At 37.9% G+C, this 21154-nt stretch overlaps 2 protein-coding genes and 1 long non-coding RNA gene across 3 annotated transcripts; 2 read left to right on the forward strand and 1 right to left on the reverse strand.

Moving 5' to 3' along the window:
• The first annotated feature begins 12575 nt into the window (after positions 1-12575).
• Positions 12576-13939, forward strand: LOC126629378 (WAT1-related protein At2g39510-like). Its single transcript, XM_050299408.1, has 5 exons — positions 12576-12909; positions 12990-13052; positions 13143-13259; positions 13341-13591; positions 13768-13939. The coding sequence occupies exons 1-4, from the start codon at positions 12710-12712 to the stop codon at positions 13486-13488; spliced, it is 528 nt and encodes a 175-aa protein (XP_050155365.1). The 5' UTR covers positions 12576-12709; the 3' UTR covers positions 13489-13591; positions 13768-13939.
• Positions 13940-14037: 98 nt separating this feature from the next.
• Positions 14038-14813, forward strand: LOC126629381 (uncharacterized). The gene is made up of 2 exons (XR_007625745.1): positions 14038-14180; positions 14271-14813. It is a non-coding gene; the product is annotated as an uncharacterized LOC126629381 (long non-coding RNA).
• A 1053-nt stretch (positions 14814-15866) lies between these two features.
• Positions 15867-20925, reverse strand: LOC126629371 (uncharacterized). Its single transcript, XM_050299398.1, has 6 exons — positions 20763-20925; positions 20327-20549; positions 16664-18160; positions 16498-16566; positions 16206-16404; positions 15867-16124 (listed from the first exon to the last, which is right to left on the reverse strand). The coding sequence occupies exons 2-6, from the start codon at positions 20327-20329 to the stop codon at positions 16054-16056; spliced, it is 1839 nt and encodes a 612-aa protein (XP_050155355.1). The 5' UTR covers positions 20330-20549; positions 20763-20925; the 3' UTR covers positions 15867-16053.
• Positions 20926-21154: the final 229 nt, after the last annotated feature.

Consider the following 21154-nt stretch of genomic DNA (forward strand, 5'->3'; position numbering starts at 1 on the left):
TGTTGTGTAACAAGGCCTATTGCTACATTGGGTTGGGCTTTCTGCCCAAGGCCTCCTGTGGCAACTGCCAAGTTCTGGGCCTCATGCCTAGGGTTTGGTGGGAGTGGTGTCGTGGCCTGGTGGCCTTGCCGTGGCTGTTGGGTCACGGTGGTGATGGTGGTGGCATGACTCCACGGCTGTGGGGCTTCTTTTGCCATCGCATTGAGCCTTAAAGATCTCCATCGTGGGGCTATGTCCTCGTCTCCACTCTCCAATCCAAATCCTTCCACATATGGGGTTCCATTCATCGTAGTTTCTGAATTTCCTACCATTGTATCCTTTTTCCAGGGATTTATCAAGAAACTTTTCTAGGAAAAATTAATTGATACGAAGTGTGAGAAATTCAACATAACAGAAAATTCAAGAAACTAATGCGAGAGGCTTCTTCAAGTATTTTGAATCATCTCTCAATGAAAGCATCAATTTTGTCGATACAAATTTCTGCCATCTTCAGTCTTGACGAAAATGCATCTGCAAAACAATCAACACCTTTGATTAAAGACCTAAGCCGTACGCGCCCACGAGGTGGGGGGGTTAGGATCTCCGATGCTTAAGTTAGTTTCTCAGAGAGAGTAAAGTATCTAGGGTTTTTTTAGGGTTGCAAAAGCTCTCAAAATTTGGTAGAATATGAGGTATTTATAAGGATAGGGCCAACCATATAGTGTTTAATGGTGAGATATTCTCTAATTATTCCCAAGATATTTAATATGAGATAATATCTTGAGATAATAGGGTAATAATCCTTAATTGATTTAAATTAGAATTACTTACTTGATTGGAGTCAATATTCAATTAGGAATGCATTAAAGATAGGATTTAGGTAATTAATCATTATCTTTAATTCCTTGTCAATGGCAGGTAAGCTATGAGCAGTTGTGTTCAGCTGCTAAGTCCTTCAGGGATGTGAGCTGTGAGTAGAAACATCTGAGAAGTCTGCCCATTTATTAAGGACAATCTTGTTTTTCTTGAATAAAAGTTCATGTGTCGCTTCTAGAATTTTTGAGGCTCCACAGTGTTGATGAAACTTTCTTATTTGTAAAAAAAAAAAATATTTAATTAATAATAATTCATTTTAAATATAAAACAAATTTAAAATGAAATAAAAAATATGCAATGGCCCACATCTTCTTTCTCCCATCTTTTTCTTCAGCAACCTTCTTCCAATCCAATTTTCTTCTCCAGCTGATTCATTTTCCTCGGTTTAGATCTGGATTTACATCCTACCGCTCAACCAAGTCAATCTCCCACCCTCACCTGACGTTACTCAGCTTAGACTCCATTACAAAAACCGCAGGTTTGCTCCCAAGCTTTCTCTCTCATAACTGAGATGTGCATTTCAATAAAAATTCAGAACTGGGTTTGTGTTCAATTCTCTAATTTCGTTGAAGTTTTGCCATTAAAAACTAGTGATATTTGTGTTTTTCTTCAACGGAAGGAGATGGAGCTGTAATCGGTTCGTTTTACAGAGAGAGCAGCAACGGAGTTTTTCGGTATCGGCAATTCCAAGGTTACGGGAAAGTACGAGTTTATATCATTAATAATCAAAATTTGTCTTGAAATCATAAATATTAGTTTTTATAAACAATTTCAAATGTAACCAAAATTTCATATAAATGGGATGTGGATCATTTCATAAGTCAAGAAGTGTGGACCGTTGGATTTTCTTCTAATGGCTATAATTATTACAACTTTAAAGGGACCTATCTGTTTACAGCCGTTGGATTCCAACGGTCCACACTCCTTGGTCAGTAAGATTCTCTTTTTGGGCTCAAGAGATGATCCAAATCCATATAAATGTACTCCATGCCCTCAAAATTAAAACCTAATTACAACTAAAAGCCAACAGCCTTTTAAATCTTACTCATCGTTGTTCATTAGGAGGGGAGTGGCATAATTGCAGACATCGAACGTGACAAACATCATGAATACATGTCGGCTGTACTATTGTGAAAATGAAACGCATTTTAAGTATAACAATTGAAGTATAAGTTGGCTTTTTAGAATTAATAGGGAGCTATGGAAACAACCATTAGACTAAGCCAAAAGTGTGTGTGCCCCAAATTAAGATTTTAAATATATGTACGTAAATGTACACAAAATGCCACGAAACCGTGTACTGGAGATTTCCATCCAAACGAAGACTTAATGAATTCATTTTGAAAGTATGCAGAAGTTATATGTTATGAAATTTCTAGAATATTAATTAATTATTATACAAGAATATGCACTTCAATTGTAGGTGTTCGTTAATGAATAAATAAATTAAACAATTTTCATTGGCTGAATGTCTTTTCGTTCTGTCAACTTATTGGATTGGGCATCGTACAATTCTCTAATATAAGGTGTTTCACAGTGTGTACGTGGGGTTCGTCTCTGCTTACAATAGGACTGACGATGGAAGAAATTGTTTCAAAGTTCTCTAGGAAGTTTGCTATTACCGAAGAGGAACAGGAAGTAATTGTGGTTGACAAACATGAGGTGGGATCGTTGAAATCATCAAAGGTGTTTTTGGTGGTTAAGGTGCTGGCCTCGAAACCAATTAACAAGGAAAGCTTTAAGAGACATATGCGGAATTTATGGTGCCCTAAGGCGCAGGTGCTGATTTTTGAACGCGAAGACGATCGTTTCGCATTCGGTTTCAACTTTCTTTCTAAGAGAAATACAATTATGAGGGGGGGATCCCTGGTTGTTTAATAAACAATTTCTGTTGGTCTTAGCGGAGGTAGATAATATGACCTATCCATCGAGGGTTCCGCTAGTTCATCAGGAATTTTGGATTCAAGTGAAGGGATTATTGTTCTGTTATATGACACGCCAGATGGGGAAGTTTTTGGGCAACCAATTGGGGGAGTATTACTCACTGAGTTGAATATCAGAATGTGCAACGAACAAGACTAACAAAATAATAGGAATATTATTAAATAAAGGAGAATGCCGAAATAGCTACAAAACCCTAAGAGGCTACATTGTGACTAACTTGTTATCTCTATAGAGTTACAAAGTATCATATATATAGAAAAGTAATCTAAACCTAATAGGCAAGGAAACGAAACCCTAATACTAACGGGCTAAGCCCAAAATACCAAACATTAAAATAAATCTAAATAATAATATTTTCCAACACTCCCCGTCAAACTCATGGCGGTACACAACATGGGTTTGCCAAAATAGATGTGGATGCAAAACTCCAAATTCCAGTGCCAATGCCGATGCCGATGCCAATGCCAATGCTGATGCTGATGCCGATTTCCAATGCCAAATTCCAATACCATAACCAATGCAAGAATACGCCGGCAACAAAACCTCAAAACAACCAATTTTTTTTTCCTTCCTTCTTCCTTCCTTTTTTTTACTTCTATGCGAACCAACCAGCAACATCAGCCTTCTTTTTTTTTTCGTAGGTGTACGGTTGTGGACGGATCCAGATGCAAGGTGGGGCTGGGGAAAGCAGAAATCTTAGTGCGATGGAGCATTTTCAAATTTGGGTGTGAGACAAATTCACCAAATTCTTTTTTATTTCAAAAACAGATTTTTTTTTTTTTTTTTTTTTTTTTTTCCTTTCTTGAAGACTACCAAGGACAAACTGAAAACCAAACCAGAAAACGTAAAAAAGCTACGGATGGAAACTGGAAAGAAATAAAACTGATACGAACAAACCAAAGCAGATTAGATCCCGAAGAATCAAACCTGCTCTGATACCAAGTTGAATATCAGAATGTGCAACGAACAAGACTAACAAAATAATAGGAATATTATTAAATAAAGGAGAATGCCGAAATAGCTACAAAACCCTAAGAGGCTACATTGTGACTAACTTGTTATCTCTATAGAGTTACAAAGTATCATATATATAGAAAAGTAATCTAAACCTAATAGGCAAGGAAACGAAACCCTAATACTAACGGGCTAAGCCCAAAATACCAAACATTAAAATAAATCTAAATAATAATATTTTCCAACAGACCAGAGTCGAAAGAAAGAACAGTTTGGAAGCATCTTAGAATTAGGGTCCAGCTGGATATTCGAAAACCCTTGAGACGGTACGTGGCATTGCAGCTAGAAAGTCTAACGTTGAATGTTGATATTCGATACGAAAAATTGCCGTTTACTTGTTTTTTATGTGGAATGATGGATCATGTGGAGGATCAGTGTGAAAAATATCATGGACCGTAGGATGATGACTATGCTAAGCCCTATGGGAGGTGGTTTCAAAATGATGTCTTAGGGAAGGATTACAGGAAGCATATGGGGAAACAGTTTGGTTTGGGGCCTAAGGGGGGATGATCTATGTCAGTACCAATTGTGCAGGACATGGATGAGATTATGAAAGAAGATGAGGGACCTGAAGCGGCGATGGGTGCAAGGAATCAGATTGGTGCAGCCTTTGGAATATAGGTCCCGTGGAATAGGATTACGAAGGAATGTGGTTTAGAATTATGCTCGCAAGCTATAGTTGAAGGGAGGTAGATATATCATGATATTCATGATCTGAATGCCGACCTGATGGAGGAGACAGATAGTATGGTAATATTGCCATACATGGCACCAGTTGGTAAGACTGTGTTGAGCCCAAATCAACCTTTGATGTTGTTTGGTACAGAGATAATGACGTCGAGTGCATGGCCACAGAATGAGGAGGGTAAGGATGTTGGAAAAACAAGCTATGATAACCAAAGTGAAACTACACTATCGCTGGGCTCTGATCCTTTTAACCTGGATCTATTCATTTTTGGAACTAGGAATGAGGATGGGAGAGAGATCCAGCAACTATTATGCCGTATTAAAGCAAAAATGAGGATGCATCGTAGTAAGATAGCTTTCCCCGAACTGGGGAAACAGGTGACTCAGGAAAAAGACTATGTTGTACGATCCCAAGCTACAAAGAAACGTGCTTATTCGAACTCAATGATTGATGAAACGGTAGAGGCTGACGAGGTTCAGCCCCATCGAGTGCAATGAGTTATATTAGTAGGAATTTTCGGGGGCTTAGGAACCTCCATGCCATTTGAGCACTTAAGAGATTGGTTCTCTTTAAAGATCCTCCTATGATTTTTCTATGCGAAACTAAAAGCTCCAGAGAACACATGCACGAGTTAAAATCACAGTTACAATTTCAGTGTGTGTTTACGGTACCGAGTTCAAGTCGGTCTGGTGGTTTATGTATGTGGAAGGAGGAAGCGCAGATTTCACGTTTCTCATACTCTTCAAATCATATCAATTTTGAAGTGGGAGGAGTGGGAGATGCCTTTCACTGAAGATTTACGTTCTTTTATGGTTTTCCAGTTGAAATTGATCGCTACAAGTCGTGGAAGTTGCTTCATCTTCTTAAGGAGAATTCATCATTGCCATGGTGTTGTTTAGGAGATTTTAATGAAGTTCTCCAGGCCTTTGAGCATGAAGGTGGGGATGTATGTAGTGAAAGGCAAATGGAAGGATTTTGGAATGCGTTGAGGGATTGTGAATTGAAAGATATGGGCTTTGTTGGCAACAAGTTCACTTGGGTAACGACGAAGGGTGGTGGTATCAAGGTTCGGTTAGATCAAGCGTTTGCTACACAAGATTGGTTAGACTTATTCCCAGGTTCAGAGTTATTCATATGAAACGTACGTCCTCCAACCACATCCTAATCTTGTTGGAGTGATAGATAAGGAAACAAGCTAAATTCAAGAAGATTTTTCGATATGAAGATGATTAGTCAGTGAGGGACGGTTGCGAGACAGCAGTACAAATATGATGGTTTACAAATTGTGTGGGGTCCCCTATGTATCAAGTTGTGGAAAAGATTAAGGTGACATGGGTGTAGTTGCTAAAATGGTTTAAGAGCACAAAATGTTCCTTTCCTGGGGAAATTGTCACGACATAAGATAAACTACTAGCCCTCTTTGGTAAGCCTTTCACTAAAACAACTATTGCTCAAAAGAATGAATTGTATACTCAGTTACATTCGTTATTGGCACAAGAATAGGCGTTCCGGCGTCAACGGTCCAAAGAGAATTTGTTGTGTCTTGGTTATCAGAATACCATATATTTTCATCAAAAAGCTTCTCATCGACAACAATGGAATGGGCTGTATGGTTTGTTCGATGAAATAGGGCAGTGGCATGAAAGTAAGGATGGGATGGCTTCGGTAATAGTGGATTATTTCCAAAAATTGTTTGATTTCACAGGAAAAGTAGATGCGTCGGTTGTTCTTAGTGCAGTTTCACCAAAAGTCACGGCCGAGATGAATCAGAGTCTTTTGGTACCATTTTTTAGGACGAAATCAAGACTGCTTTGTTTCATATACACCCTACTAAGGTGCTTGGACCTAGTGGTATAACTCCCAGGTTTTATCATAAACATTGGGCTATTGTTGGTCATGATATTTGTGAAGGTGTTCGTTTTTTTCTCTCTTCAGGGAGTATGATGCGCAAAATTAATTTTACGCATTGTTGGTACCACACATATTGGGCCTCATACTTTGATACATTGGGCCTCATTACCTAGCCCATATGATTATGTAAAAGGATGAGCCCTTTATTCTATAAAAGGGGACTCCTCCCCCCTCACAAAGGGGACAGAGAAAACCCAACAGAGGGCAATACCCTCACGAACACAACAACACTCTTTTTCTCTGGGGGACTCCCCTTCACCCTTGTAATCCATACATACAGTCAGAGAAATACAATCAATGTGGACGTAGCCCAAACCTTGGGGTGAACCATGATACACCTTGTGTTATTTACATTACTTGCAGATTCACGGTCAGATTTACGTTGTTCCAAGACCTCCGGTTTTGTGCATCAACACGCATGTAACTCTTGTTCCTAAGAAAATGAACCCAACCTCTATGACTCAACTCCGGCCAATCAATTTGTGTAATGTGATATACAAAATTTGCTCCAAAGTTCTCACGAACAGGTTGAAGTTGATTTTACCCGACATTATTTCGCCATCCCAAAGTGCGTTTATTTCTAGACTTCTAATCTCAAATAATTGTTTGGTGGCATCAAAAATTGATCATGCTATGCAAAAGTAGAATAGTGGCTGGAATGGTGTGATGGCGCTGAAATTAGACATCAGTAAAGCATATGATCGCATCGAATGGTCGTTCCTCAAGCAAATAATGAGACGATTGGGGTTTGCTGAGGAATGGATTAATTGGATTATGATGTATGTCACTTTAGTTTCTTACTCTTTCAAGCTTAATGGGGAGACAATGGGTCTTATACAGCCTAAAAGAGGTATTCGGCAATGGGATCCGTTGTCACCGTTCTTATTTGTGATTTGTGCAGAAGGTTTTTCAGCCTTGTTGGATGTATGGGAAGCTCAAGGACGGATACAAGGAATCAAGGTTTGTAATGGTGCGCCAAGTATTCATCATATCCTTTTCGCTAATGATAGCTTTATTTTTTCCAGAAGCTCTTTGCAGGAATACTGTGAATTGAAGAAGTTGTTGAAAGGTTATGAGTTGGCTTCGAGACAAGCGGTTAATCTTACCAAAAGCTACGTGGCATTCAATGAGAATGTGAATGAAATGGATGCTCAATTACTTGCTGATTGCCTAGGTATGAACCTGGTGGAATGCCATGACCGTTATCTTGGATTGTCGGTTTTCACTAGTAAATCTAAGAAGATGACGTTTGCATACATTAAAGATTGGCTTGGGATAAAACTTAATGGCTGGCATGGAAGTCTCTTAAGTAGTGCAGGTAAAGAGATTCTCAGTAAATATGTGGCCCAGACAGTTCCCCTATATACCATGCATACTTTCTTGCTTCCGAAAACGTTCTGTGATGAGTTAAATCAAATGGTGGCTCGGTTTTGTGGGGGAAAGAAACGGGTAAAAGGAGTATACATTGGGTAAGTTGGCAGAGGATGTGTAAGCGAAAAAGTGAAGGAGGATTGGGCTTTAAAGATTTGTATACCTTTAACCTAGCCTTGCTGGCAAAGCAATGTTGGTGGATTATCCACCATCCATACTCTCTTGTTGCTTAAATCCTTAAAGCTCATTATTTCCCTAATACGGATTTTCTTCAAGATACGGTGAAGACAAATTCGTCCTATTGTTGGAAAAGTGTGGCGGCAGCTAGAGTGTTCATTCAGCGTGGAGCACGTTGGTGAGTGGGTGATAGGTTGAATATAAAAATATGGGGTGATAGCTGGCTCCCGAGAGACAGTTATGCAAAAGTGCTCAGTCCTATACCAGTAGGAGTTCATCCTAACCTTACTGTGAGATCTGTCTTGGAGGATTCAGATTGTGTTCAATGGAATACGCAGTTGATTTTTAAGATGTTCTTTAAAGAGGAGGCCAACCTTATTATGAGTATTCCTTTGAGTTTGTTTAGTCCACCTGATGAGTTGATTTGGATTAAGGAACCCCAAGGAAATTTTACAACTAAGAATGCATACTTCATCACTCGGTCGTGTAGTGAAATTTGTGAAGATATTCCGATTGGTTCAGCGATGACGGCGAAGATCCAATTTCTTTGGAAGGCTTTGTGATGGGCTAAGGTACCAGGTAAAGTTAAAATATGTATCTAGATGAGTTGTTTGAACGCTCTGCCAACCAGAGTCAATTTGAAGAAGATGAGGGTCCTTATAGATGATTGTTGTCCTTTTTGTGCCAACGTACCAGAAATAATAGATCATGGTTTATTGCATTGCTCTCATGAAGTAGCGATATGGTTCTCTAGTCCTTTGGGGTTGCAAACGTTGTGGCACAGAGAGGTTGGGTTTCCAGAATGGCTTGCTTGGTTGTCTCAGTCTCTTTCTAGGGAGAGCTTTGGTTTGGCGCTGATGTTGACTTGGAAGATATGGAACACTCGTAATGCAATGCTTTGGCACGGATCGATTTTACCATCACAGGAAAACCAATTACAAGCTCATATGTGGTTATTGGAGTTTAAAAAGTGGAATGTGGTCTAGAAGCATGTCAAATCTACTGATGCGCAGCTATAAAGGAAGCCAACAGAAGGTTGGTTCAAGTGTAATTTTGATGGTGCATGGGATGAACATGCGACAATAGGTGGTGTTGGCGTCATTATTAGGAATGTGGTTGGGGATTTTATAGCAATTTTGGCTATGAAGTTGACTGGTATTGCGTCTCCTATGCAGGCTAAGATCTCAGCTGCTCGTGAAGCAGTAGTATTTACGCAGCAATGAAGGACTGAGCAGATTATATTGGAGGGTGATGCTTTGTTGGTGATCGTCGCAATTCAAAATAATGTGGTGGTTAATCACACGCCATTTGGGCATTTATTGGAGGATACCCGAAGGATTTTGCAGTCATTCAAAACGTGGAAAGCAAGCTCTGTGCGAAGAGATGCTAATACAATGGCCCATTGGCTAGCCAGATTTAGTCTAACCTTAGAGCACCCAGTTTCTTGGTGTGAGGAACCCCCTGATTTAATTACTGACCTTCTGTTGGAGGATGGTTTTCATTGTTAATGTTTTGATTATTTGGGAGGATAGTCTTAATTGTTATTTTGTTGGTGCGGGATACTTTTTTCCCTTCATTCGGGTTATTTCCCAGGAAGGTTTTTATCGAGGCCCATTGGTAGCACCCTTATATCTGATTGTAGGTTGTTCCTATTATGAATGAATATCGTACTTGAATTTCAAAAAAATAAAAAATATTGGATTGGGATATGGGAATAATCAAAACCCTAAAAATGAAAGACCATGTACGAAAGAAAGATCATAAAAAATCTCATCTGCATCTGGTGTTTATGAAAAGGGATCATCTCCGGATCCCTTCCACCTAATCCTCCTCATCAAACAATCCGGACCCTTAAAATTTGATCCAATGGCTAAAGTTATTATAACTTTTAGAGTAGAGGACCCTTGTTTGTAGTCATTGGATCAAATTTCAAGGGCCTGGATTATTTGATGAGGAAGATTAGGTGGAAGGGATCCAGAGAGGATCCCTTTCCGGTGTTTATAACTTCCATAAAAATATTTTATTTTTAACTTTGAGGGTACATTGGTCAATTGATGTGAATTTGTGTTATATTTGAAAGTTTTAATAAAAACTGACATGAAATTTTTTACTTTGTTGCTTAAAGCTTGCCTGAGGAAAGGGATGGCGGAGGCTCGGGTTGGCATGGTTGAAGACAGGAACGAAGGTAGCGATGGTGGGATGGGGAGGAGGAATAATGGCGGTGTGCGGAACTGGGGGAGGGTTTATTAATTAATTCTTTTTTATTTGAGTTTATTCACATGGTGCAAATTTGTCATCCATGTCAGCAAAAATGTGGATTTATATTTGTCACATCACCATTTAACGAAAAAGTTAATAGATTGATTAATGGTTACATGACATTTAAATAAAATAACAAGTAATGTATAAGATTGAAATAATGTTGTATAAAATTGCACTTTCTTTCAAACCTGAAGGTGTAAAATATATTTTACCATAAATATATTGTTGCTTCTCGCCAAGAGGAGTGCTGCTAGCCAGACTTGCTCATAAGCGAGTCCAAAAAGACTCTCCGACCACTGAAATATATCAGAAGAGTGGAGTCACTGAAATTGTAGGTCGAAAAAGAATAAATGGCAAACATCCCATAATTGAGAAGTATTGGGTATTACTTTTAATGCCATCAAATTTAATGCTACATCTTTTATTTATATGTATCAAGCCCACAATGTGCATGATTGAGTCCATGATTTCATGTAAACTGACAATTTAATGCCAATATTACTGAAAGAATAAAAAATATCTATTTCTAAGTGATGAGAAAGATAAACACGTAATTATGATAGGTTTTTTAGATGAGTAGGTCAAGTCATGCTGAAATAAATTGTTAGCAATGCTGGAACGAGAGGGCTCCAGATATGGATTAATCTCAACTCCTTCAATAGGCTGCAAATAGAGTAAAATACAACAATAAACGCTAGTGTTTAATAACTTAATTAATACTAATGATGATAGTTGATTGACACGACTAGCTAGTGCGTTGGTGTTTGCTTGCACTCTTCAACAAGCAAAGCACCTATTTTAGTTGCCAAAATTGTGAGGAACCACTCCAATCCAAGCCCCTAGGGGTTCCACGGATTCTACGTTGTATTGCCTCGAAAACTCGATAGAATTCATATATTTACAAGTTTATTAAAGTCGAGTAGTTTGGTGTGAGATGATCAGAATCATAGTAGATAATGAGTAGTTTAATTGATTTTGGAATACATTAACTTAGAGGACGCTTATTTACATAAAATAGAAATAGGAATTATTTTATTTCTTAAGTTTCATTCGTTTAGTAAAGGAAATTGTTATTAACACTTCAAAAATCTCATTCTACACTCCTCACAAATGTATTTTTCTTTCTAATTATATAGAGTTTAGAATGTCAAATGAAATTTTTGGAGTGCTAATAACAATTCCCTTAGTAAAATATGAGGAGTATGAATATCAATGATTTATGTTCTTAACTTTTCCATGCGTCAACTAACATATAAGGAATTGAAAAAGCGTACGTTTCCCTAATAATCCGTAATCAAATACCAAAATGTCAAGATCATATCAGCTAGGGGATTATTTGATCCTATTTCCTCTATTTCTAATTTCTCGGATTCCTTCTGTTGATGCACAAAATCGATGAGATTTTGGAACAACGTAAAGTGTCAAGTTTGTGACATTCGCTCGGTTGCTCCGGTCACCTAGTGAGGATAATATGTAAGGAGATAGAGATCGGGAAGCAAACACAAGATGTATGTGGTTCGCCCGAAGTTTGGCTACGTCCTCGGAGTAGATGAGTTCTCATTAATAGTGAAGGGTTTACACAAATACATAGGTTCAAGCATAATCATCATTAGCGGGTTCTAATGACTAGTTTAAGTACAATAATGACATTTTTCCCTCATTGTAGAAGAATGTTCTTCTTTTATAGTTGAGGAGAGTCTCCGACTTTCATCCACGGTCGATGTAAGACTCTAAAAGCTTCATTCTAACGTTGACACGAGATGTAATGTGATTGGCCTCCTAGGTGGAGGGAAACTCTTGTGCTTCGGCAAGGGTGCTTCAACATGAATCCCTCAGTAGGTCTTTGAAGGTATGAAGTTGACTGGTACTTGATAGTTTCGGTATTGATCAAGTATGGTACAAACACCTTCGTTCTCCCAATTTGTAAAGTAAACATGCCTTAATTAATTGAAAGGGTTGAAATCAATCATTGTCATTAGGGGGTTGGGGGGCTAAAGGGTCGTTATCATAGGACTCATTTTCCAGCTACCCTATAATTAGCATAATCATGAAATAATTTAGTTTTAATTAGGTAAAATTATTTGTAGATCACTACTACTCACTATACTACAACATGCTTGTACAAATCCTTTGCGTACTATTATTACGTTGGAAAAAATAAAACCCAACTAATCCCTGACTTGGTTGCCATAACTTGTTCACTGCACTACCTTTTCTTCCCCACTAACAATGTTTTTGGTTAATAAAAATTTGGCAGAGTGCCAAACCCTACCATATTTTCCAATTTCGATGTTATGCAGAAATGGAGTTATATCCTTTTTAGGAAATCGTTTTCGAATTCACTGCATCGATTGAGTACTTGAATTTGAGAAACTCTGAGGCTAGGAGTCTATATAATGAATCAAGTGTATAGCCTCTACACATTATATATACAGCTCTTAATTTTTGTTTCATGTTTGATTACAGAGATAAAACTAGATTAGAACAATGTTTAGTGAGCCTTTGATTAACCTAATCGGTCCGGCGAAGCTACTCATGGCTGTGATTCTATTGCAGTGTGGCGATGCAGGTCAGAACGTAATTGCTAGGCTTGCTCTAAACCAGGGAATGAGCCATTATGTATTCTTAGTCTACAGAATGGCTATTGCAGCTGTTCTCATTTCTCCCTACGCTCTCATTTTGGATAGGTTTGTTTGCTCTCTCAATATCTATGCACGAAAATTGACATGTTTAGAAAATATTACTAATCATTAAGATTAATCACCAGGAAATCGCGGCCAAAGATGACCTTTTCCATCCTTGCTAAGACTATGCCGCTTAGCCTTTTCGAGTAAGATTCTTAACCGTTAAGGGTAACATTAACGTTTAGCTAAGCAATTCAAAACGATCTTAGTTGAAGTGCTTTTTGTTCACTTTACAGCCCTGTGCTTGACATGAACCTCTTCTACATGGCAATGTCATATTCTACAGCTACTTTCACATCTGCCATGTTCAATATTCTTCCTGCAATTGCATTTTTCATGGCCATGATCTTTAGGTATGATTTATAACACTTTGCCTTGGTATTACACAGACAAAACGCACAGTTTAAGCAGATGAATTTATCATGGTTTTGCAGGCTTGAGAAAGTAAACATTAGGAAACTTCATAGCCAAGCAAAGGTAGCGGGGACCACAGTCACGGTTGGGGGAGCTATTATATTGACTCTGGTCAAAGGACCGGAACTTAATTTTCCGTGGACAAAGGGCAAAAGGTCTAAATTATGATCATCACCTGTTGCAAAGTGATTCAAACCCTAAAGACCTCATTAAGAGTACCCTCGTGACTGCTGCATCTTGTTTCTTCTGGTCTTGTTTCATCATTTTCCAAGTAAGAACTCTCAAATCGACACCATAGATCATAATTTTTTTTTCCCTTCAGAAAACTGTTAATAGTATCAATAAAAGGATATGATTTTTTTTGAAGTATCAATAAAACTCCTTATTTTTCTTGACTGTCTAAGTAAAAGGTAAAATATGATGGTGAATTCTAATAAAAAAATGCAGGCTTTTACACTAAGATCATACCCTTGTGAGCTCTCGCTCACAGCTGTTACATATGCTTTTGGGGTCTGGTTGAAGCCGCAGTACTTGCCCTTTTCATGGAACAGGAAAACCCTAATCCAGTCTGGTCTATAGTATACAATTTGACATCAAACTTTTGGCATCATTTTATGGGGTAAGAAATCTTTTGCTCAACATTTTTTGTTTGTTTCAAATTCTTGAACCAATCAATTATAATTTATACTCACAGAAGTGGTTTTGCCGCACGCAATACTCTCTGGGGTTAATTATTATATCATGGGAGTGGTAAACAAAGAAAAGGGACCTGTTTACTATTCTTCTTTTAACCCCTTAGGCACAGTAACTACCGCAATTATGGGATCCCTTGTTTTAGCTTAGCACATGTACCTTGGAAGGTATATACAGTAATTGTTTTTTTTTTTTTTTAACAGCTTCATTTGCCTAGTGAGAATTTGGAAATAATTTCTTACTGTTATCTTTTGCAGTATTTTTGGAGCCGTAGTCATATTTGTTGGGCTATATCTGGTTCTATGGGGGAAGAAGAAAGATAAATACCTCCATCTCATTCATTAAAAAGTCAGAATCAAGCACCAGATGATGAAGAGATGACTACAAATCAGCAACAAATGGGAGTATGAAAAGTCCAAATTAGGGGAAATCACTCTCTTTTGCATAAGGGTTTATGTAAAAGAATTTATTTTCCAAGTTGTTAACAAAAGCATGATCATTATCTTGCGGTATTTAATTAATAGATTGGAAAGCTTGAACAATGTGGGGAAAAGGTTGTTGAAGGAGATTCTCAAGTTCTCGTAGATGCTTTAAAACTTGAAAAACACCCTATTGGAGAATGTTCCAAGAGATGGAGGTTTATCTTTCTTCTTCCCCATAGAACTAGATATACCCAACAAATATAACCATGGCTCCAAGAATACTGCAAAAGGTAACTGTAAGAAATTATTTCCAATTTCTCACTAGGCAAATGAAGCTGGAAAAAGAAAAATATATATTACTGCATATACCTTCCAAGGTACATGTGCTCAGCTAAAACAAAGACTCACGTTCTGACCTGCGTAGGCACACTGCAGGAGAATCACAGCTATGAGTAGCTTCGCCGGATGGATTAGGTTAATCAAAGACTCACTAAACATTGTTCTAATCTGGTTTTATCTCTGTAATCAAACATAAAGCAAAAATTATGAGCTGTATAATAAGGTTAGAGGCTACACAATTGATAGCCTCAGACTTTTTTCAAATTCAAGTACTTAATTGGTGCAGTGAATTCGAAAACGATTTCTTAACAAAGATATAACTCCATTTTCTGCATTTAAGCGTAGAAAATGAGGAAGATGAAGAGGGAGAGGTGAGGGACGAAGAAAAAGAGTGTGAAGGACGGAGAAAAATTAGGAAGAAAGAGGGTGAGGGACGGAGAAAAGTTGGGAAGAAAAAGAGGGTGTGGGGAGAAAAGAGGGAGGGGGAGAAAAATTAGGAATAAAAAGAGGAGATAGAACGGAGAAAAATAGGAAAGGAGATGTTTCTAGAATGAAAAAAAAAAAGACAAAAGTGCAAGTGGTCCTCTACCACAATGGTGAAGAGAAGTGTTGTCTTTGTATCGAGGTGTGGATTCGAACTTCGTCGACTCCCTAATCTAACAAATCTATCATTTGACACAAAAAAAAAAAAAAAAAACAAAAGTGAATAATATAATATTAGAATTTGTTATTATTTTGTTTCTTAGTCTGACACTACATCAAACATTTTACCAAATCTGTCCAGCTTAATCCAACTTAGTTCCTGAAGCTAATCTAATTTGAAATAATCTGGTGAAACAAAACGGGTTTACTTGAAGATATCAACTAATATCCAACCCACTCGTGTTATAACATGTTATGCAAACCTCAAATTTATTTATAATGGCAAGACTAGGATAACCAACACAAACAATAGTTGCCCTCCAAAGAGAGACTGCATCATCTATCAGCCTGAAGACTTCAATTTGAAAGCGGTCAACTCTGTGTGGTTACTTCAAAGATTTTTCAGAGAGCAAAATAAACACTCACAATATCAAGTATTAGATAATAAACTGTCCAAAATTCGAAATTCTATTTTTTTATGAAACGTTTCAAATAGCCAAAATACATGTAAACCATCCACCAAATCCAGTATTCAAATTTAGGTCTATAACTTAGTAATTTACTATAAGCTGTATGTCGCTACGCACGATCACATCTTAATTTACCCCCAAAAAAGTTAACTAGGAAGATTCCGGTGTCAAGAAGGTACAGCGGCTTCATCTTTTCCATAGATACGCTGAAGTTCACGGGTTGCGGCTTGATATGATGCTGAAACAGGCAAAAATAGAGATTGTGTGAGAGGAATTGTGTTAAACAGGTCGCTCCGAAAATTATCTAATTATTCATCACCTTTCCAGATGCGGAAATTCTTCTGATTAATAGGAGACCCTGTTACAGTTTGAATGGCGTCAAACAGCACGTCCTGAGGAGTGTTCTTCAGCTCTTGAACTACTGCATAAATGGTTTTTCCATTCTCAAAGTAGATGTGATTATTGGGATGTTTGGTCTTGGCACCAGCATGACGCTCAAACTCATAAGCATTAAGAGACTGCATCATACAATAAATGTTCAAGCTAATTGATAAATCTCAGATCAAAAATTTGTTATCTTCAAAGCAGTTGAATCAAACAAGAGTTCTTACCTTTGGGTGATTGCATTGATCACAGGAACAAAGATACCCGGCCCCTTTTATTGTTGCCTGGAGGTTTTTCTGCAGATGATAACATATACAAGTCAAATCAAGGAATTAATACAGAAAATTAATCACCTGTCAAAAGAATCAGAATGATCAATAGTTATCAGCTTACCTCCCGTGACCAGGAAACATACTTCACTGGAACACCATCAAACATACCAGTTGATAACAAACTTTTGACATTTGAAGGGAAGTTGTTTGGAGGAGCTTTCCTAGCAGTTCTTGGCTCTTTAATTTTTGGAACCATATCAGTTTTAGAATCAACTTGCAGAGCTTCACCTACATTTGGATCCGTATGTGACTGAACTGGATCCTTCAGGCCAGGTTCTTCTGACTGTTGAGCTATGTTCTGGCTACCCTTCAGCAAATCATAGCTGTTAATGATCCTGCCAGAAGGATTTCTGTCGAGTTCATCATGAAAACTTCCAAAAGCGATGGTGGTGCTCTCACTCTTACTGTAATTATGACTCATAGAACTGCTATCTCCTTTATCATAGGGAGGACCAGTTGGTACAGCATTTGAATCTGCCTTGTTATATGTCGGAGGCATTGAGATGAAATTCTCATTTGCTTTACTATATGTTGCACCACTAGAAACAAAACTCTCATGACCTTTGTTGTAAGAGCTACCTAACGATATGAAACTGCTATCTCCCTTTTCATATGACTGGCCTATTGATATAAATCTTCCGTCCTCCTTGTCAAAGGGCCGTCCAATTGATAAGTTACCATTGTCGCCCTTGTTATAATTATGAGCCATCGATGTGAAATTCCCATTTCCCTTACTGTAGGTGTGACCCATTAAAATGAAATTTTCATCTGCCTTATTAAAGGAAGGCCCTATTGCGATTGCATTCTCTTCGCCATTGTTATAAGTCGAACCCAAAGATACGCTGTTTTCATTGCTCTTATTAAACGCGGTACCTGCTGAAATTGTAGTGTTGTCTCCTCTAATGTAGGAGTGCCCCATAGACGCAGACACTACATTCTCAGAGTCCCTAACTTCATTGACCTTCACTTTTCTGATTCCACCAAAACTGAGACATGATGAGGGGTCTTCGATAGAGTGAGACATTGACAAACCCATTGATGAATCATTTCCATATTGATTCTCAAAACCCTTTCTTCCCAAATTCATATTTCCATTTCCAACGGATTGAATGTTCCTCTCACCTGGGTTGATTGTCCGTACTGGCTCAGTTCCAAAAAGCCGATCAGTGAATTGACCTGGAACTGACTGAAACCCTGAAGTGTTTTCCCACGGGAAAATTGCCAAATGTGGAACTCCTGAAACTAGCCTGCCATTAAAAGCATCCATTGCTTGCTTCTTGTTGTTGAAAAGCTCCGTCCCATTGGAATCCACAAACCACGGGTAACCTCGCTTTGAATCTAATCTGGAAGAATTGTCATAACCCGTCTCTGAAACTGGTCTGCCATTAACAGACTCCATTGTTTGCTTCTTGTTGTTGAAGAGCTCCGGCCCATTGGAATCCATAAACCACGGGTGACCACGCTTTGAATCTAATCTGGAAGAATTGTCATAACCCATCTCTCCATCAGTTAGACAGCTCGAATCTCTCGGAGTCCAAGAACTTTTGGGTTGGAAAGACTGCCAAAGAAAAATACTGTTCAGATTGAATGACAAAATGTTAAAATAAGAACAGTACATAGAGGACATATAAGCAAGTAAACCCGGCCTAGGACTAAACTACCGATACAGAATAGGGAAATGAGATGCTAGACACAAACATATTCATTAGAATAATTGCATCTGAAAACAGAGGAAAAATGCATATAAACACAGAAGGATAAACAGATCAATTCTACAGGACCACTTAATGTTGCACTTTAAGAGTGATCGAATGAAATCATACGTGATTCATATCTTCCAAGAATATAAACACACATGATTCACCAATAGCTTATTTTTTATAAATTTTTGAACTCCCACCAGATATGCTCTCCTAGACAACCAAATGCATTTTTATCATTTCACGTATCAATAAAATTTACAAAATTGATTACCATGAAAATTAATTCCGCTTAGAAGAAAATTAGCAAGTAGTGCTAACAATCCAAGTCTTGGCCGTAACAATGGAACTACTAACAAATTTCTTTGAAATCTGTCCCAATCAGTTATGCTCTGAAGTATTAAATATTTTCCTACATAATGCAAAGGGACTTGGAAAGAAATCATTTTATGATGGAAGATAAAGAAAATTTTGCCTTACAGGGCTGTAGGCAATTCAAACGTTAAAGAACAACTTCCTAATATGCATGGTTTCTGAAACTAATTGGTACACAAAAAAATTTCAAATAACAAAAAGCACTGACACGAAGGACCAACATACTTGGTATTACCATCAACAAAAGGCTGGATTTGGAAAAAAGAACAACAAGTTGCGGCTAATCATAGAAACTTTTTTAAGGAAATTCTTAGGCATTTATTTGCCACAGAGTACCTTTGCATCACATCGGTCCCCATTAGATAAAGCTTCCTGAGCTAGTATGATTATACATCTAACCATGACTAGATTTCTTCAGCAATTTGTTAAGTAAATCATTTGTAAGAACAAATGTACATGACCATTAAAGAATAAATATGAACTGTGTCAGTAATTTTATTAACTTTGTCAGTAATTTATATTTCTTTTCAGCTGTACTCAGCAAGCTATGAGAAGAAATATCCCTATTCAAAGGGTAATGAAATGAAACACTAGTAAATGCAGAAAGCCTAGGTTAACTCCTATATAGCTAATAAAAACACGATACTAGAATCTTAAATCGATAGGAAATGATCTAATATACTTCTAATAATCCAATGTTAGCGCACTTTTTTTTTTTACAAATTTTTACTATAGAAGAGGTAATCGTTCAGTGCTTGATGTTGATCCCACGCACTTAGCAGTCCAAGTTAAACAAGTTATCCTATAATCCAAAGTTGCAATGCTGCTTAACTGGTCACTACTGCAAATTTATTCAGGTATTCTGATCTTACTATTACTCAACATAACTGGTATCAAACTTAAGACTCTTGAAAGCTGCTAACTAAGTGCTTTCCTTTACTTTTAAATGACAAATCTCTCAATAATGTTTTTCAAAAGGATTTGACATTGTTGCTAATTACTAAGACGCATTATGCAATTAACAGTCACAGTCAGTAATAACCATTAACGTATTCTAGTAAGAAAACAGATGCTCAGGGATAAAACCATATGCGTATGTTGAGGTCCAGAATCACTGGATATAGCTACTAACATACCCACTTTACCTTCGCAGCAGACTCCATCGTCTAAATTGAATTCTATGAATGTAAATTAGTAAATAATATAACAAGAAGGAAATTACAGATAATTTTCAGTATCATCACCAGAAGTCAAGCATGTAGATATCAAATACCATAATTCTGTAGAAAAAACACATGGCTTTCCATTTGGCATATAAGCCAATCGTCATTTTCATTTAAAAGTTTCACATTTTCAAACAATCAAAACGAGAGCAGGTTTCAAGATCAAATTGAAAATATCAACAACAATAGACACGATTATTTCAATCTAAAATGACCAGCGCACATGAAAACACCCACAAAGACCGAAAATAGATAGAAAAGAGTAACAATCACACAGAGAAGAAGCTGCAAAACAAGCAGCACCATGATTGATCAAAAGCAAGATACCTCTCAGGTGCAATGATATCAAAAACCCCAAATAAGATAACCATAAAATTTCTATACGACACTGCCATTAGAAAGCTTCAATCAGAGTTCAGAGTCTACCATTTGTTTGAAAAAGGCTCACTGAGTCACCACAGCACAACTCAATGAACTCGCTCCCACACTATCCACCTCAGCTTCTCCCACACTCCAATCTCAAACCTCCACTCTCTGTCAAACCCAAACCATCTTATACGACATTTCGCCTGTAAAACGTCACTGACAAAAACCAATCGCAATCCATGCAACTCCAAGCTCAGGAACCTCTGCTCGATCAATCTGTACACTGCAAAAACAAAAACCCTAAAAATTTGATCTTCGATCAAAGAGAGCGCGCAGTGACAACACAGATAGAGAGGAATACACAGAACTCAAAGAGATCAAACTGTTGTTTCAATAACCTATACATACGCAATTTATGTATGCAAGCACGATAAACAGAGCAGAGGGGGCAAAACCTAGAAATTGAGAAGAATGAGAGAGTAGTCCGGAAGAGTACCTTCGCCGGAACCCCCGCCGGTGAGATTTTCCCGCTCCGGAACGCCCGCCGTTGAGATTTTCCCGCGCCGGAACACAGATTTTCCTTCTTTTTTTTTTTATTCTGTTTTTTTTAGGAGAAATAAGTGAGATAATGACTGGGGTCTGAGTAAGATCACGGTGAGCTTGGGTTTTAACCGTGGCAATCTCTACTACGGAGCACTCTACCGTTTATGTTTATGGTCTGGCTATCGCCACCGTACACGTGGCCAGCTATGCTTATTAGATGCGTTGGATATAAGATTGTCAACGATGCGGAAGCATAACGAACACATAGTCGCCAGATGTGTCATATCCGGTAAACTGATTCCACAAGGATTCTCGCCGGATCTTCTTTGTGAGAATCCTGAAAAT

The sequence above is a fragment of the Malus sylvestris genome, chromosome 7 (assembly GCF_916048215.2).
Source record: "Malus sylvestris chromosome 7, drMalSylv7.2, whole genome shotgun sequence".
NCBI classification, from domain to species: domain Eukaryota; kingdom Viridiplantae; phylum Streptophyta; class Magnoliopsida; order Rosales; family Rosaceae; genus Malus; species Malus sylvestris.

What these genes read in the sequence shown, in the direction of transcription:
- LOC126629378 (XM_050299408.1), top strand. Translation starts at nt 12,710, where the DNA reads ATGTTTAGTGAGCCTTTGATTAACCTAATCGGTCCGGCGAAGCTACTC. An exon ending in TACGCTCTCATTTTGGATAG is followed by an intron (nt 12,910 to 12,989) that starts GTTTGTTTGCTC and finishes ATTAATCACCAG; the next exon opens with GAAATCGCGGCCAAAGATGA. An exon ending in TTCATGGCCATGATCTTTAG is followed by an intron (nt 13,260 to 13,340) that starts GTATGATTTATA and finishes ATGGTTTTGCAG; the next exon opens with GCTTGAGAAAGTAAACATTA.
- LOC126629371 (XM_050299398.1), bottom strand. An exon ending in ATGTTTCCTGGTCACGGGAG is followed by an intron (nt 16,567 to 16,663) that starts GTAAGCTGATAA and finishes TATCATCTGCAG; the next exon opens with AAAAACCTCCAGGCAACAAT. An exon ending in GAATTTCCGCATCTGGAAAG is followed by an intron (nt 16,125 to 16,205) that starts GTGATGAATAAT and finishes TGCCTGTTTCAG; the next exon opens with CATCATATCAAGCCGCAACC.